The 16,096-nt window shown below is 45.5% G+C and overlaps 1 protein-coding gene across 4 annotated transcripts in view; it reads left to right on the top strand.

Moving 5' to 3' along the window:
- The window catches only part of PRRG2 (proline rich and Gla domain 2), a 151,186-nt gene that overhangs the window by 26,839 nt on the left and 108,251 nt on the right, over positions 1-16,096 (top strand). Inside the window, exons 1-3 of one of the 4 annotated variants that reach the window (XM_063942571.1) lie at positions 12,757-12,778; positions 12,881-12,944; positions 13,049-13,135. The exons of 1 other annotated variant lie outside the window; for it this stretch is intronic. In XM_063942571.1, the coding sequence (XP_063798641.1) occupies positions 13,103-13,135 (33 nt within the window). In that variant the 5' untranslated portion in view covers positions 12,757-12,778; positions 12,881-12,944; positions 13,049-13,102. Of the gene's footprint in view, positions 1-10,998; positions 11,055-12,756; positions 12,779-12,880; positions 12,945-13,048; positions 13,136-13,307; positions 13,406-16,096 lie in introns of those variants that run through there. 2 more of the 4 variants (XM_063942573.1, XM_063942574.1) reach the window with 2 other exon arrangements.

Genomic DNA, 16,096 nt, shown 5'->3' with positions numbered 1-16,096 from the left:
TTTATATACCACAATACTTAGCGGACTAGTATCATAAATAGAGGACTGGATTAAGGAAAAAACTCCTTTTTATGTAAAAGAGAAATAACAATTTATTTTATCAATAAAAAATATATATATATATTTTACACTTGCTTTTCTAAAAGATACATATAAAACCGATTCCTCTACAGATATAAAAAATGTATTAAAACGGATTATATAGTAAAAAGCAATTGTATAGAATATTTTAAGACATAAAATGGAAAGAGATAAAAATGTTTTTTTGAAAAATTTTTGTAGTTAGTAAAAAGCAGCTTAACTTAGGGTGGAAGGTCATACAGGAGATCCCAACGCGTTTCGTCTATCTGACTTCATCAAGGGGTCAGCCGGAAGATAGAAGCCGGGTGAGTATGAGAGGAAAAGACTTCAGAGGCAGCAGAAGACAGCTTGATCTTCATAGAGGTAACGCACAGCAATGAAGCTGTGCGCCATTGCTCCCATTCACCTCACACACAGCGGTCACTGTAAGGGTGCAGGGCCCTGGGCAGCAATATAAATCTCTCCTGTGGCAAATGTACATATATACATGTACAGCTGGGCACTGTACATGTATATAAAGGGCCCCCGCCATGTTTTTAAGAATTTTGAGCGGGACAGAAGCCCGCCGCCGAGGGGGCGGGGCTTCTCCCTCAGCACTCACCAGTGCCATTTTTCTCCACAGCACCGCTGAGAGGAAGCTTCCCGGACTCTCCCCTGCTTGATACCACAGTGAAAGAGCGTTTTAAAGTAGAGGGGGGGGGGGGGGGGGGGCACATAATTGGCGCATATATACATACTTGAAAAGCGCTACTGGGTAAACATTGTGTTTTTTCCTGGGTCATATAGCGCTGGGGTGTGTGCTGGCATACTCTCTCTCTGTCTCTCCAAAGGGCTTTGTGGGGGAACTGTCTTCAGAAAAGAGCTTCCCTGTGTGTGTGTGTGTGTGTGTGTGTGTGTGTGTGTGTGTGTGTGTGTGTGTGTGTGGTGTGTCAGTACACGTGTGTCGACATGTCTGAGGTTGAAGGCTCACCTAAGGAGGAGGGGGAGTGTATGAATGTAAGGTCTCCGTCAGCAGCGCCGACACCTGACTGGATGGATATGTGGAATGTTTTAAGTGCTAATGTTAATTTCTCTAACGTCCTAGTGGATGCTGGGGACTCCGAAAGGACCATGGGGAATAGCGGCTCCGCAGGAGACTGGGCACAAAGTAAAAGCTTTAGGACTAGCTGGTGTGCACTGGCTCCTCCCCCTATGACCCTCCTCCAAGCCTCAGTTAGATTTTGTGCCCGAACGAGAAGGGTGCAATCTAGGTGGCTCTCCTGAGCTGCTTAGAGTAAAAGTTTAAATAGGTTTTTTATTTTCAGTGAGACCTGCTGGCAACAGGCTCACTGCATCGAGGGACTTAGGGGAGAGAAACGAACTCACCTGCGTGCAGAGTGGATTGGGTTTCTTAGGCTACTGGACATTAGCTCCAGAGGGACGATCACAGGCCCAGCCATAGATGGGTCCCGGAGCCGCGCCGCCGGCCCCCTTACAGATGCTGAAGCAAGAAGAGGTCCATAAATCGGCGGCAGAAGACTTTCCTGTCTTCATAAGGTAGCGCACAGCACCGCAGCTGTGCGCCATTGCTCTCAGCACACTTCACACTCCGGTCACTGAGGGTGCAGGACGCTGGGGGGGGGGGGCGTCCTGGGAAGCAATGAATTTACCTTAGTTGGCGAAAAATACATCACATATAGCTCCTGGGCTATATGGATGTATTTAACCCCTGCCAGTTTTCCAGTAAAAAGCGGGAGAAGAGCCCGCCGTGAAGGGGGCGGGGCCTATCTCCTCAGCACACAGCGCCATTTTTCCCACACAGCTCCGCTGGTAGGAAGGCTCCCAGAATCTCCCCTGCATCCTGCAACTACAGAAACAGGGTAAAAAAGAGAGGGGGGCACTTATTTGGCAAAATAACAGATATAAGCAGCTATAAGGGATAGACACTTATTGTAAGGTTGTCCCTATACATATATAGCGCTCTGGTGTGTGCTGGCAAACTCTCCCTCTGTCTCCCCAAAGGGCTAAGTGGGTCCTGTCCTCTATCAGAGCATTCCCTGTGTGTGTGCTGGGTGTCGGTACGTGTGTGTCGACATGTATGAGGAGGAAAATGATGTGGAGGCGGAGCAGAGTGTCTGTAACAGTGATGTCACCACCTAGGGGGTCGACACCTGAGTGGATGTACTGTTGAAAATTACGTGACAGTGTCAGCTCTATATAAAAAAACAGTGGTTGACATGAGACAGCCGGCTACTCAGCTTGTGCCTGTCCAGACGTCTCATAGGCCGTCAGGCAGATGGCAGATACAGACGCCGACACGGATACTGACTCCTGTGTCGACGGTGAAGAGACAACCGTGATTTCCAGTAGGGCCACACGTTACATGATTGAGACAATGGAAAATGTTTTATACATTTCTGATAATACGAGTACCACCAAAAAAGGGGTATTATGTTCGGTGAGGGAAAAACTACCTGTAGTTTTCCTGAATCTGAGAAATAAAATGTGTGATGATGCGTGGGTTTCCCCCCGATAACAATTAATAATTTCTTAAAAAGTATTGGCTGCATACCCTTTCCCGCCAGAGGTTAGGATGCATTGGGAAACACCCCCTAGGGGGGGATAAGGCGCTCACACGCTTGTAAGAACAAGGGCTCTACCCTCTCATGAGATGGCCGCCCTTAAGGATCCTGCTGATAGAAAGCAGGAGGGTATCCAAAAAAAGGTATTTACACACATACTGGTGTTATACTGCGACCAGCTATCGCCTCAGCCTGGAGGTGCAGTGCTGGGTTGGCATGGTCGGATTCCCTGACTGGAAATATTGATATCCTAGATAAGGATAGTATATTATTGCCTATAGAGCATTTAAAAGATGCATTTCTATATATGCATGATGCACAGCGGAATAATTGCCGACTGGCATCAAGTATAAGTGCGTTGTCCAATTCTACCAGTAAAATGGTCAGGTGATGCGGATTCCAAACGTCATTTGGAAGTATTGCCTTTGAAAGGGGACATTTGGGGTCGGTCTTTTAGACCTGGTGGCCACGGCAACAGCTGGGAAATCCACGTTTGTACCCCAGGTCGCCTCTCAAAATAAGACGCCGTATTATCAGGCGCAGTCCTTTGTTGGCAAGCGGACAAAAGGTTCCTCTTTTCTGCTCGTGACAGAGGGAGAGGAAAAAGGCTGCAGAGATCAGCCAGTTCCCAGGAACAGAAACCCTTTCCAGCCTCTGCCAAGCCCTCAGTATGACGCTAGGGCTTTACAAGCTCAGGCACGGTGGGGGCCCGTTCTCAATGAATTTCAGTGCGCAGTGGGCTCACTCGCAAGTAGACCCCTGGATCCTTCAGGTAATATCTCAGGGGTACATATTGGAATTCGAGACGTCTCCCCCTCGCCGTTTCCAAAAGTCGACTTTACCGACGTCTCCCTCGGACAGGGAGGCAGTTTTGGAAGCCATTCACAAGCTGTATTCCCAGCAGGTGATAATCAAGGTACCCCTCCTGCAACAGGGAACGGAGTATTATTCCACACTATTGTGGTACCGAAGCCAGACGGCTCGGTGAGACCGATTCTAAAATCTAAAATCTTTGAACACTTACATACAGAGGTTCAAATTCAAGATTGAGTCACTCAGAGCAGTGATTGCGAACCTGGAAGAAGGGGACTACATGATGTCTCGGGACATCAAGGATGCTTACCTTCATGTCAAAATTTACCCTTCTCACCAAGGGTACCTCAGGTTTATGGTACAGAACTGTCACTATCAGTTCAGACGCTGCCGTAGGGATGGTCCACGGCACCCCGGGTCTTTACCAAGGTAATGGCCGAAATGATGATGTTCCTTCGAAGGAAGGGAATTTTAGTTATCCCTTACTTGGACGATTCCCTGATAAGGGTAAGATCCAGGGAACAGTTGGAGGTCGGTGTAGCACTATCTCAGATAGTGTTGCGGCAGCACGATTGGATTCTCAATATTCCAAAATCGCAGCTGGTTCCGTCGACGTGTCTTCTGTTCCTAGGGATGATCCTGGACACAGTCCAGAAAAAGGTGTGTCTCCCGGAGGAGAAAGCCAGGGAGTTATCCGAGCTAGTCAGGAACCTCCTCAAACCGAGCCAAGTCTCAGTGCATCAATGCACAAGGGTTCTGGGTAAAATGGGGGCTTCCTACGAAGCAATCCCATTTGGCAGATTCCACGCAAGAACTTTCCAGTGGGACCTGCTGGACAAATGGTCCGGGTCGCATCTTCAGATGCATCAGCGGATAACCCTGTCACCAAGGACAAGGGTGTCCCTCCTGTGGTGGTTGCAGAGTGCTCATCTTCTAGAGGGCCGCAGATTCGGCATTCAGGACTGGGTCCTGGTAACCACGGATGCCAGCCTGCGAGGCTGGGGAGCAGTCACACAGGGAAGGAATATCCAGGACTTATGGTCAAGCCTGGAGACATCACTTCACATAAATATCCTGAAGCTAAGGGACATTTACAATGCTCTAAGCTTAGCAAGACCTTTGCTTCAAGGACAGCCGGTGTTGATCCAGTCGGACAACATCACGGCAGTCACCCAAGTAAACAGACAGGGTGGCACAAGAAGCAGAAGGGCAATGACAGAAGCTGCAAGGATTCTTCGCTGGGCGGAAAATCATGGGATAGCACTGTCAGCAGTATTCATTCCGGGAGTGGACAACTGGGAAGCAGACTTCCTCAGCACGACCTCCACCCGGGGAGAGTGGGGACTTCACCCAGAAGTCTTCCACAGGATTATAAACCGTTGGGAAAAACTCGACAGGTATTGCGCCAGGTCCAGGGACCCTCAGGCAATAGCTGTAGACGCTCTGGTAACACCGTGGGTGTACCAGTCAGGGTATGTGTTTCCTCCTCTGCCTCTCATACCCAAGGTACTGAGATTGATAAGATGGTGAGGAGTAAGCACTATATTCGTGGCTCCGGATTGGCCAAGAAGGACTTGGTAACCGGAACTTCAAGAGATGCTCACGGAGGATCCGTGGCCTCTACCTCTAAGAAGGGACCTGCTCCAGCAAGGACCCTGTCTGTTCCAAGACTTACCGCGGCTGCGTTTGACGGCATGGCGGTTGAACGCCGGATCCTGAAGGAAAAAGGGCATTCCGGATGAAGTCATCCCTATCCTGATCAAAGCCAGGAAGGATGTAACCGCAAAAACATTATCACCGCAATTGGCGAAAATATGTTGCGTGGTGCGAGGCCAGTAAGGCCCGACGGTGGAAATTCGACTGGGTCGATTCCTACATTTCCTGCAAACAGGAGTGTCTATGGGCCTGAAATTGGGGTCCATTAAGGTTCAAATTTCGGCCCTGTCAATTTTCTTCCAAAAAGAACTAGCTTCAGTCCCTGAAGTTCAGACGTTTGAAAAATTTTCCATTCGGACAGGGCGGAATTGAGGACTCGTCCTCAATTTCTCCCTAAGGTGTTTTCAGCATTTCACTTAAACCAACCTATTGTGGTGCCTGCGGCTACTAGGGACTTGGAGGATTCCAAGTTGCTGGACGTAGTCAGGGCCCTGAAAATATATGTTTCCAGGACGGCTGGAGTCAGAAAATCTGACTCGCTGTTTATCCTGTATGCACCCAACAAGCTGGGTGCTCCTGCTTCTAAGCAGACGATTGCTCGTTGGATTTGCAGTACAATTCAGCTTGCACATTCTGTGGCAGGCCTGCCACAGCCAAAATCTGTAAAAGCCCATTCCACACGGAAAGTGGGCTCATCTTGGGCGGCTGCCCGAGGGGTCTCGGCTTTACAACTTTGCCGAGCAGCTACTTGGTCAGGGGCAAACACGTTTGCTAAATTCTACAAATTTGATACCCTGGCTGAGGAGGACCTGGAGTTCTCTCATTCGGTGCTGCAGAGTCATCCGCACTCTCCCGCCCGTTTGGGAGCTTTGGTATAATCCCCATGGTCCTTTCGGAGTCCCCAGCATCCACTAGGACGTTAGAGAAAATAAGAATTTACTTACCGATAATTCTATTTCTCATAGTCCGTAGTGGATGCTGGGCGCCCATCCCAAGTGCGGATTGTCTGCATTACTTGTACATAGTTATTGTTACAAAAATCGGGTTATTGTTGTTGTGAGCCATCTTTTCAGAGGCTCCTTCTGTTATCATGCTGTTAACTGGGTTCAGATCACAAGTTGTACGGTGTGATTGGTGTGGCTGGTAATGAGTCTTACCCGGGATTCAAAATCCTTCCTTATTGTGTACGCTCGTCCGGGCACAGTATCCTAACTGAGGCTTGGAGGAGGGTCATAGGGGGAGGAGCCAGTGCACACCAGCTAGTCCTAAAGCTTTTACTTTGTGCCCAGTCTCCTGCGGAGCCGCTATTCCCCATGGTCCTTTCGGAGTCCCCAGCATCCACTACGGACTATGAGAAATAGAATTATCGGTAAGTAAATTCTTATTTTATTGCACAAAAGATTAGACAAAGCTGAAGCTAGGGTACAGTCAGGGAGTCAACCCATGTCTGTCCCAATGTCGCCGGGACCTTCGGGGTCTCAGAAGCGCCCACTATCCCAAATAGTAGACACAGATACCGACACGGATTCAGACTCCAGTGTCGACTACGATGATACAAAATTACAGCCAAAAGTGGCTCAATGTATTCGATATATGATTATTGCAATAAAAGATGTTTTGCATATCACAGAGGAACCCCCTGTCCCTGACACGAGGGTACACATGTATAAGGGAAAGAAAACTGAGGTCACCTTTCCCTCCTCACATGAGCTGAACGAATTATGCGAAAAAGCGTGGGAAACTCCAGACAAAAAAACTGCGGATTCCCAAAAGGATTCTTATAGCGTATCCTTTCCCGCCAAAGGACTACCCTCAAGGATCCTGCTGACCGCAAGCAGGAGGTTACCTTTAAGTCCATTTACACACATTCTGGTACGTTACTCAGACCGGCAATTGCGTCGGCCTGGGTTTGTAGTGCTGTAGCAGCATGGACAGATTCCTTATCAGCGGATATTGAGACCCTTGATAAGGATACCATTTTAATGACCCTAGGGCATATAAAAGATGCAGTCTTATATATGAGGGATGCTCAAAGAGACATTAGTTTACTGGGTTCCAGAATAAACCCTATGTATTTTTGCTAGGCGAGTCTTATGGACCCGACAGTGGTCAGGTGATGCCGACTCAAAGAGGCATATGGAGTTTTTGCCTTACGAGGGTGAGGAATTGTTTGGAGAGGGCCTCTCGGACCTCGTCTCCACAGCTACGGCAGGTAAATCAAATTTTTTGCCTTATTCCCTCACAATCTAAGAAAGCGCCTCATTATCAAATGCAGTCCTTTCGTTCAAATAAAAGCAAAAGAGTACGTGGATCGTTCTTTCTTGCCAGATGTAAGGGCAGAGGGAAAAAGCTGCACAACAGAGCTAGTTCCCAGGAACAGAAGTCCTCCCCGGCCTCTGCAAAATCCACCGCATGACGCTGGGGCTCCCCTGAGGGAGTCCGCTCCAGTGGGGGCACGTCTTCGACTCTTCAGCCACATCTGGGTTCACTCACAGGTGGATCCCTGGGCAATAGAAATTGTTTCCCAAGGATACAAGCTGGAATTCGAAGAGGTGCCTCCTCGCCGGTTTTTCAAATCGGCACTACAGACTTCTCCCCTGGAAAGGGAGATAGTGTTACATGCGATTCACAAATTGTGTCTTCAACAAGTGGTGGTCGAGGTTCCCCTGCTTCAAAGAGGGAAGGGGTACTACTCCACTCTGTTTGTGGTCCCGAAACCGGACGGTTCAGTCAAACCCATTTTGAATTTAAAATCCCTGAACCTTTACTTAAAACGGTTCAAATTCAAAATGGAATCGCTCAGAGCGGTCATCGCCAGCCTGGAAGGGGGGGGATTTTATGGTATCTCTGGACATAAAGGATGCATACCTGCATGGTCCCATATATCCTCCTCATCAGGCGTACCTGAGATTTGCGGTACAGGATTGTCATTACCAATTTCAGACGTTGCCGTTTGGGCTTTCCACGTCCCCGAGAATTTTCACCAAGGTAATGGCGGAAATTATGGTGCTTCTGCGCAAGCAGGGTGTCACAATTATCCCGTACTTGGACGATCTCCTCATAAAAGCGAGATCACGGGACAAGTTGCTGAACAGCGTATCACTTTCACTGAAGGTGTTACAGCGAAACGGCTGGATTCTCAATATTCCAAAGTCGCAGCTGAATCTTACGACTCGTCTGCCCTTCTTGGGCATGATTCTGGACACAGACCAGAAAAGGGGTTTTCTTCCGATAGAAAAAGCGCAGGAACTCCTGACTCTAGTCAAGAACCTGTTGAAGCCAAAACAAGTGTCAGTACATCATTGCACTCAACTCCTGGGAAAAATGGTGGCGACGTACGAAGCCATTCCCTTCGGCAGGTTCCATGCAAGGACTTTCCAATGGGACCAATTGGACAAATGGTCCGGGTCACATCTGCAAATGCATCAGCGGATCACCCTGTCCCCCAGGGCCAGGGTATTTCTCCTGTGGTGGCTGCAGAGTGCTCACCTTCTAGAAGGCCGCAGGTTCGGCATTCAGGATTGGATCCTGGTGACCACGGACGCGAGCCTCTGAGGTTGGGGAGCAGTCACACAGGGAAGAAATTTCCAAGGCCTTTGGTCAAGTCAAGAGACTTGTCTTCACATCAACATCCTGGAACTAAGGGCCATATACAACGCCCTACGTCAAGCGGAGACCTTACTTCGCGACCGACCAGTTCTGATCCAGTCAGACAACGTCACCGCAGTAGCTCATGTAAACCGCCAGGGCGGCACAAGGAGCAGAGTGGCGATGGCGGAAGCCACCAGAATTCTTCGCTGGGCGGAGAATCATGTAAGCGCACTGTCAGCAGTGTTCATTCCGGGAGTGGACAACTGGGAAGCAGACTTCCTCAGCAGACACGACCTGCATCCGGGAGAGTGGGGACTTCATCAGGAAGTCTTCGCACAGATTGCAAGTCAGTGGGGTCTGCCCCAAATAGACATGATGGCGTCCCGTCTCAACAAAAAGCTACAAAGGTATTGCGCCAGGTCAAGAGATCCTCAGGCGGTAGCTGTGGACGCCCTAGTGACACCGTGGGTGTTCCAGTCGGTCTATGTATTTCCTCCTCTTACTCTCATACCCAAGTTGTTGCGAATAATAAGAAAAAGAGGAGTGAGAACAATACTCATTGTTCCGGATTGGCCACGAAGGACCTGGTATCCGGATCTGCAGGAAATGCTCACAGAAGATCCGTGGCCTCTTCCTCTAAGACGGGACCTGTTGCAGCAGGGTCCCTGTCTGTTCCAAGACTTACCGCGGCTGCGTTTGACGGCATGGAGGTTGAATGCCGGATCCTAGCGGAAAAGGGTATTCCGGATGAGGTCATTCCTACGCTAATAAAGGCTAGGAAGGACGTGACATCTAAACATTATCACCGAATATGGAGAAAATATGTTTCTTGGTGTGAGGCCAGGAATGCTCCTACGGAAGAATTCCATCTAGGCCGTTTTCTTCACTTCCTACAAACTGAAGTGAATTTGGGCCTAAAATTAGGCTCCATTAAAGTTCAGATTTCGGCCTTATCCATTTTCTTTCAAAAGGAATTGGCCTCTCAACCTGAAGTACAGACTTTTGTGAAGGGAGTACTGCATATTCAGCCTCCTTTTGTACCTCCGGTGGCGCCTTGGGACCTTAAGGTGGTGTTAAGTTTCCTTAAGTCACATTGGTTTGAACCACTTAGAACAGTGGAGTTGAAATATCTCACTTGGAAGGTGGTCATGTTGTTAGCCTTGGCTTCGGCTAGACGAGTTTCGGAGTTAGCGGCTTTATCACATAAAAGCCCCTATCTGGTCTTCCATATGGATAGAGCGGAATTGCGGACCCGTCCTCAATTCCTACCTAAGGTGGTCTCATCCTTTCATATGAACCAACCTATTGTCGTGCCTGTGGCTACACGTGACTTGGAGGATTCCAAGTGCCTTTATGTGGTCAGGGCTTTGAAAATTTACGTGGCCAGAACGGCTAGGATCAGAAAAACAGAAGCACTGTTTGTGTCCTGTATGCAGCCAACAAGATCGGCGGCCCTGCTTCAAAGCAGACTATTGTTCGCTGGATCTGTAACACGATTCAGTAGGCGCATTCTATGGCAGGATTGCCGTTACCAAAATCGGTTAAGGCCCATTCCACTAGGAAGGTGGGCTTGTCTTGGGCGGCTGCCCGAGGGATCTCGGCACTACAGTTGTGCCGAGCTGCTACTTGGTCGGGGTCAAACACCTTTGCAAAGTTCTATAAGTTTGATACCCTGGCTGAGGAGGACCTCCTGTTTGCTCAATTGGTGCTGCAGAGTCATCCGCACTCTCCTGCCCGTTTGGGAGCTTTGGTATAATCCCCATGGTCCTTACGGAGTCCCAGCATCCTCTAGGACGTTAGAGAAAATAAGATTTTAAACCAACCGGTAAATCTTTTTCTCGTAGTCCGTAGAGGATGCTGGGCGCCCGTCCCAAGTGCGGACTTCTTCTGCAAGACTTGTATATAGTTTTGCTTACTAAAGGGTTATGTTATAGTTTTCATCGGTCTTGGACTGATGCTATGTTGTTTTCATACTGTTAACTGGTTAGTATATCACAAGTTATACGGTGTGATTGGTGTGGCTGGTATGAATCTTGCCCTTGGATTAATAAAAATCCTTTCCTCGTACTGTCAGTCTCCTCTGGGCACAGTTTCTCTAACTGAGGTCTGGAGGAGGGGCATAGAGGGAGGAGCCAGTGCACACCCAGATCCAAAGTCTTTCTTAAAGTGCCCATGTCTCCTGCGGAGCCCGTCTATCCCAATGGTCCTTACGGAGTCCCAGCATCCTCTACGGACTACGAGAAAAAGATTTACCGGTAGGTTTAAAATCGTATTTATTTATTTTTCCTATCTACAGCGCAGAGACTTGCTGCAGATGCGTTGGCATACCCTCCAACTGTACCTTTTTGGCAGGTACAGTACTTTATTTTATTTTTATTTTTTTTAAGGTCTGTACCGATTTTTGGGTCTCCAAACTTCCATTGAAAGTATAAAAAAAGGCCCCCTTTTTCGAATTTGTACCAATTTTTATGTGTAAATTGTTAGAGAGTATGTTGCTGCAGATGCAGTAGGCCTATTTTGAGGTGTGGACCTGGAGCTGCAGCTCCATCTGCCCCATTTCTCTGGGAACACACAGCAGCCAAAAGGCAGAGCCTCCCATTGGATGTAACCTGTGTGGGAGGGCGTGTCTCGCCCAATCAGCTGTGGACTGCAGTGGCAAACGCAGGATTTGCATGGGGGGGGTTTCCAGAACTGGGTGGAGCCAATCACGGGGGTGGGGACTGAGGTGACCCAGTATATGCTGGGTCCGTAAAACTAGTGTGTATATGTATATGTATATATATATATGTATATGTATATATATATATGTATATGTATATATGTATGTATATATATATATATATATATATATATATATATATATATATATGTATATATATATATATATGTGTATATATATATATATATATATATATATATATATATATATATATATATATATATATATAATATATATATATATATATATATAATTTGGACTGAATGAGGGTAACCCCCTCAATGTATTTCTGTAAGTCTATCTCCTGGCGTTAGTGAACTAGATCTGAGATTATGTTTTTGACACTGGAGTAGGCAGCCTACACATATGTGTGGTTCGGCAACATTTATGGCGGTAGATCCCATCAGCACTATTGGGTTAACGTCCCATTGATTGTATGTTATTTTATTTTATTTTTAAATAATTTTTTTTGTAGTTTTCCTGTAGTTTTTTGGTTATTTATGTTTTATTATTTGTGTTCTTATTTTATGTTTTTTGGATATCACCATCTATATGTGGGGTGGGTTATATGATTTAATAGTGGCAATAGTTGGCACTCTCTGTGAACTCACCGGTCTCTGTCCTACTATACACCGAACATACATCATCACATTTGTTCAATGGGGACCCATTGGAAGTATTGGTGGAACGGGTGTTGTCTAACACCCATCCACCTCCCAACTGTTGGCGGATAGCCAACATTTATGGGGGGTGGTAGGTTAGTTGACTTACATGATGTATATTGTTCTTTGAGGATTTGGCTAATTAGGTCGTACCTCATTCAAGCTATGTGTACTGTTTAATATCCACATATCTTGTGTCATTGATGCATTGTATGTGCCCACCTGTGTGTATTATAAGATGATTGAATCTAAATATCTCTGCACGTTGAGTGGATATGGTCTTATAGACTGAAGCATTATGATACCCTAATAGATACGGATTATGCCGTGCAGTGGAGCGCATAGTGACGTGGTGGAACGCATATGGCACTTCCGCCCCGTGGAACGCAGCGTATGTGTCACTTCCGCCGCGGTGGAACGCACTGCGGCCTCGGACCAGCGCTGATGGCGTCTGCAGGGCCAGGGCTGGCAGCGAGAGACATCCGTTAGATATGTTATGATACATGCCCCGTTTAGGTAGAAGGGAGCTTAATGAATATTTAGGTATGATGACACTGATTATTCTTTTTGACTTGAGGACGTTGTGTGTGGTAGGCTGAATTGCCGATGACGTCACTTCCGGTAAGCGCGATATTTAAACACAGTTTGGGATCAGGAGGGTCATGCAGACACAAGCAGGACGCCTCCAGACCCAAGTAAGTGACTGGCTGTTTGATTTCTGTATCTCTGTTGGTAGATAGATCTCTTTTGTTTGTCTGAATTGGATGTTGAAACCAGATTTTTTTTTCCCCCTGCAGCCCTGTTATCAGCAACAGATGTGTCTGCATCTAGGGATTTTATTGGCTATATACCACACAATAGGTAATGTTTTTTATGCCTAAGCAGTTGCCCATGGAAATTGAGTTATGCTCCCACAATGTGTGGTATGTTTTATAATAGGTTACGTACCCTTGTTATTATTACAGTGTGATACACATTGGATTGTCGGTCGCTCGCTTATATGGTGTTGTGCTGAAACTATGTGCAATTATGTGAAGGATGAGGCGTCTTGGGTATGATTTACTCATTAATTATTTGGTGGAGGAAGCACATGTGGGTGACTGTATTGTCCAGTGAGCATTAGTTTGCACTTGACTTAGTCTTATATATCTGCACATCGTTTGGTGTCGGTAGTTCAGGGACCGGTGAGGCATGTGATTTTAACTGTAATCATTGTTCCTACAGATTGTATGAACTGACAATGCAATTGAATATTTGATCTGCTGATTCACCGGTCTTGAGAGAGGCCTGTTTACAGGCCGAAACGTTGACAATAAACTACGGTGATTATTCGACCTTTCAAATTGAGTCCTCTGTCGATAGCGAGAGTGCATCCCCACTTTGTGGACAGTTTTGTGTATATATGTATGTATGTATGTATGTATGTATGTGTGTGTGTGTGTGTATGTGTATATATATGTATATATATATATATATATATATCATAAACATACACACACACACACACACACACACACACATATATATATATTAATATAATATATGTATGTGTGTGTGTGTGTGTGTGTGTATATATATATATATATATATATATATATATATATATATATACATAGCATATTAAACATACACACACACACACACACACACACACACACACACACACACACACACACACACACACATATATATATATATATTAATATAATATATGTATATGTGTGTGTGTGTGTGTGTGTGTGTGTATATATATATATATACATAGCATATTAAACATACACACACACACACACACACACACACACACACACACACACACATATATATATATATTAATATAATATATGTATATGTGTGTGTGTGTGTGTGTGTGTGTATATATATATATATACATAGCATATTAAACATACACACACACACACACACACACACACACACACACACACACACACACACATATATATATATATGTGTGTGTGTGTGTGTGTGTGTGTGTGTGTGTGTATGTTTAATATGCTATGTATATATATATATATATACACACACACACACACACACACACACACACACATATACATATATTATATTAATATATATATATATGTGTGTGTGTGTATGTTTAATATGCTATGTGTGTATATATATATATATATATATACACACACACACACACACATACATATATTATATTAATATATATATATATGTGTGTGTGTGTGTGTGTGTGTGTGTGTGTGTGTGTGTGTGTGTGTGTATGTTTATGATATATATATATATATATATATCTCCAAGAAGAGTACAGGCACTCACCACTTCCTCGATGATAATGAATTTATTATACCTCACAGGTGTATCTCACATAGAGATGAACGACAGCATGTCAGCAAAAATGTCGACGTTTCGGCTCCATCCGAGCCTTTGTCAAGACAGACAAAATCACATCAGGCTGCTGGGTATTAACCTTATGTGATTTTGTCTGTCTTGACAAGGGCTCGGATGGAGCCGAAACGTCGACCTTTTTGCTGACATGCTGTCGTTCATCTCTATGTGAGATACACCTGTGAGGTATAATAAATTCATTATCATCAAGGAAGTGGTGAGTGCCTGTACTCTTCTTGGATATATTTTGGACTATTTGAGAGCCCTTTATGGAGCACCGCCCATGATGTAATTTGCAGCAGTGAGTGTGGATTCATTGTATGTGTGTGTGTGTGTGTGTGTGTGTGTGTGTGTGTGTATATATATATATATATATATATATATATATATATATATATATATATATATATATATATACACACACACAGTACACGTATATATACACATGTATATATATCATGTGTGTGTGTGTGTGTGTTTATATGTTTGTATGTATATACATGTGTGTATATATATGCATGCACATGGATATATACTGTATGTACTATAATTAATATAAAGTAAACTTTTATTAAGCACTTACAAGTGCCACAGGAAGACAGCAGGCTGCAGAGGACGCTAGACAGCCATTAATAATACTCATGCATCAAAAAAAAAAAAATCAAAATTTTTTTTTGGTGGAGGGGGGTTTCTGGGTGCTCGGAAACCCCCCCTGGGTGCGCCACTGGACTGGGTGTGATAGACCTGCTGCTAACCCAATGAGAGCTCCTAGCCACGCCCAGCATAATTCACAGAGTAACAGATCTGGGCTATTATATAGGAGATAAACCATTGGCCAGTAATACGGCCCGATCTATGCCTGTACATCTTTGGCCCAATTCTCTGCTCTGCCAATCCAATTAGCCAATCGGCAGACAACAGTGATCGGTGGTCTGTCTGTGAATTGGCAGAAAAACGTCATGTAAAAATCAACGACTCGCCAATTCGATCATTTTCTGGTCTGACTTGGAGAAGCAAGGATTTCCAACATGTTGGATTTTCCAGATCCCGTAACTCATGTATCGACAGAATGTGGAACCCTACATCTACTGCCTAATTCCAGTTCTGTTATGCGGCCATCTATGATCGTGATGTGTCTGTGATTTGGGGAATTCTGAATGTTAAGAATCCCCAATATGGCAATCCCGATAATCTTTTTGTTGGAATTGGCAAATCTGTGAAATTAAACATGTTTGATATTCCCGACCCACCCCCACGTCGACACAACAGGGAATTGGAGCAATACATTGTAAATGTATTCATGTGAATTTCTTCTACTAGATGCAAATTGTACTGCAGACAAAAGTATGAGACTCTGTTCCCAGGACCTGACTATAATCAAAATGTACTCCTTTTCCGATCTTATTACTCATTAATTTCTCTATCGTCCTAAGTGGATGCTGGGGTTCCTGAAAGGACCATGGGGAATAGCGGCTCCGCAGGAGACAGGGCACAAAAGTAAAGCTTTTACAGGTCAGGTGGTGTGTACTGGCTCCTCCCCCCATGACCCTCCTCCAGACTCCAGTTAGATTTTTGTGCCCGGCCGAGAAGGGTGCAATTCTAGGTGGCTCTCATAAAGAGCTGCTTAGAGAGTT

Source organism: Pseudophryne corroboree, chromosome 10, assembly GCF_028390025.1.
Source record: "Pseudophryne corroboree isolate aPseCor3 chromosome 10, aPseCor3.hap2, whole genome shotgun sequence".
In the NCBI taxonomy this organism is placed as follows: domain Eukaryota; kingdom Metazoa; phylum Chordata; class Amphibia; order Anura; family Myobatrachidae; genus Pseudophryne; species Pseudophryne corroboree.
Note: the sequence above shows the minus strand (reverse complement) of the source record. Positions and strands in the feature narration are given on the sequence as shown.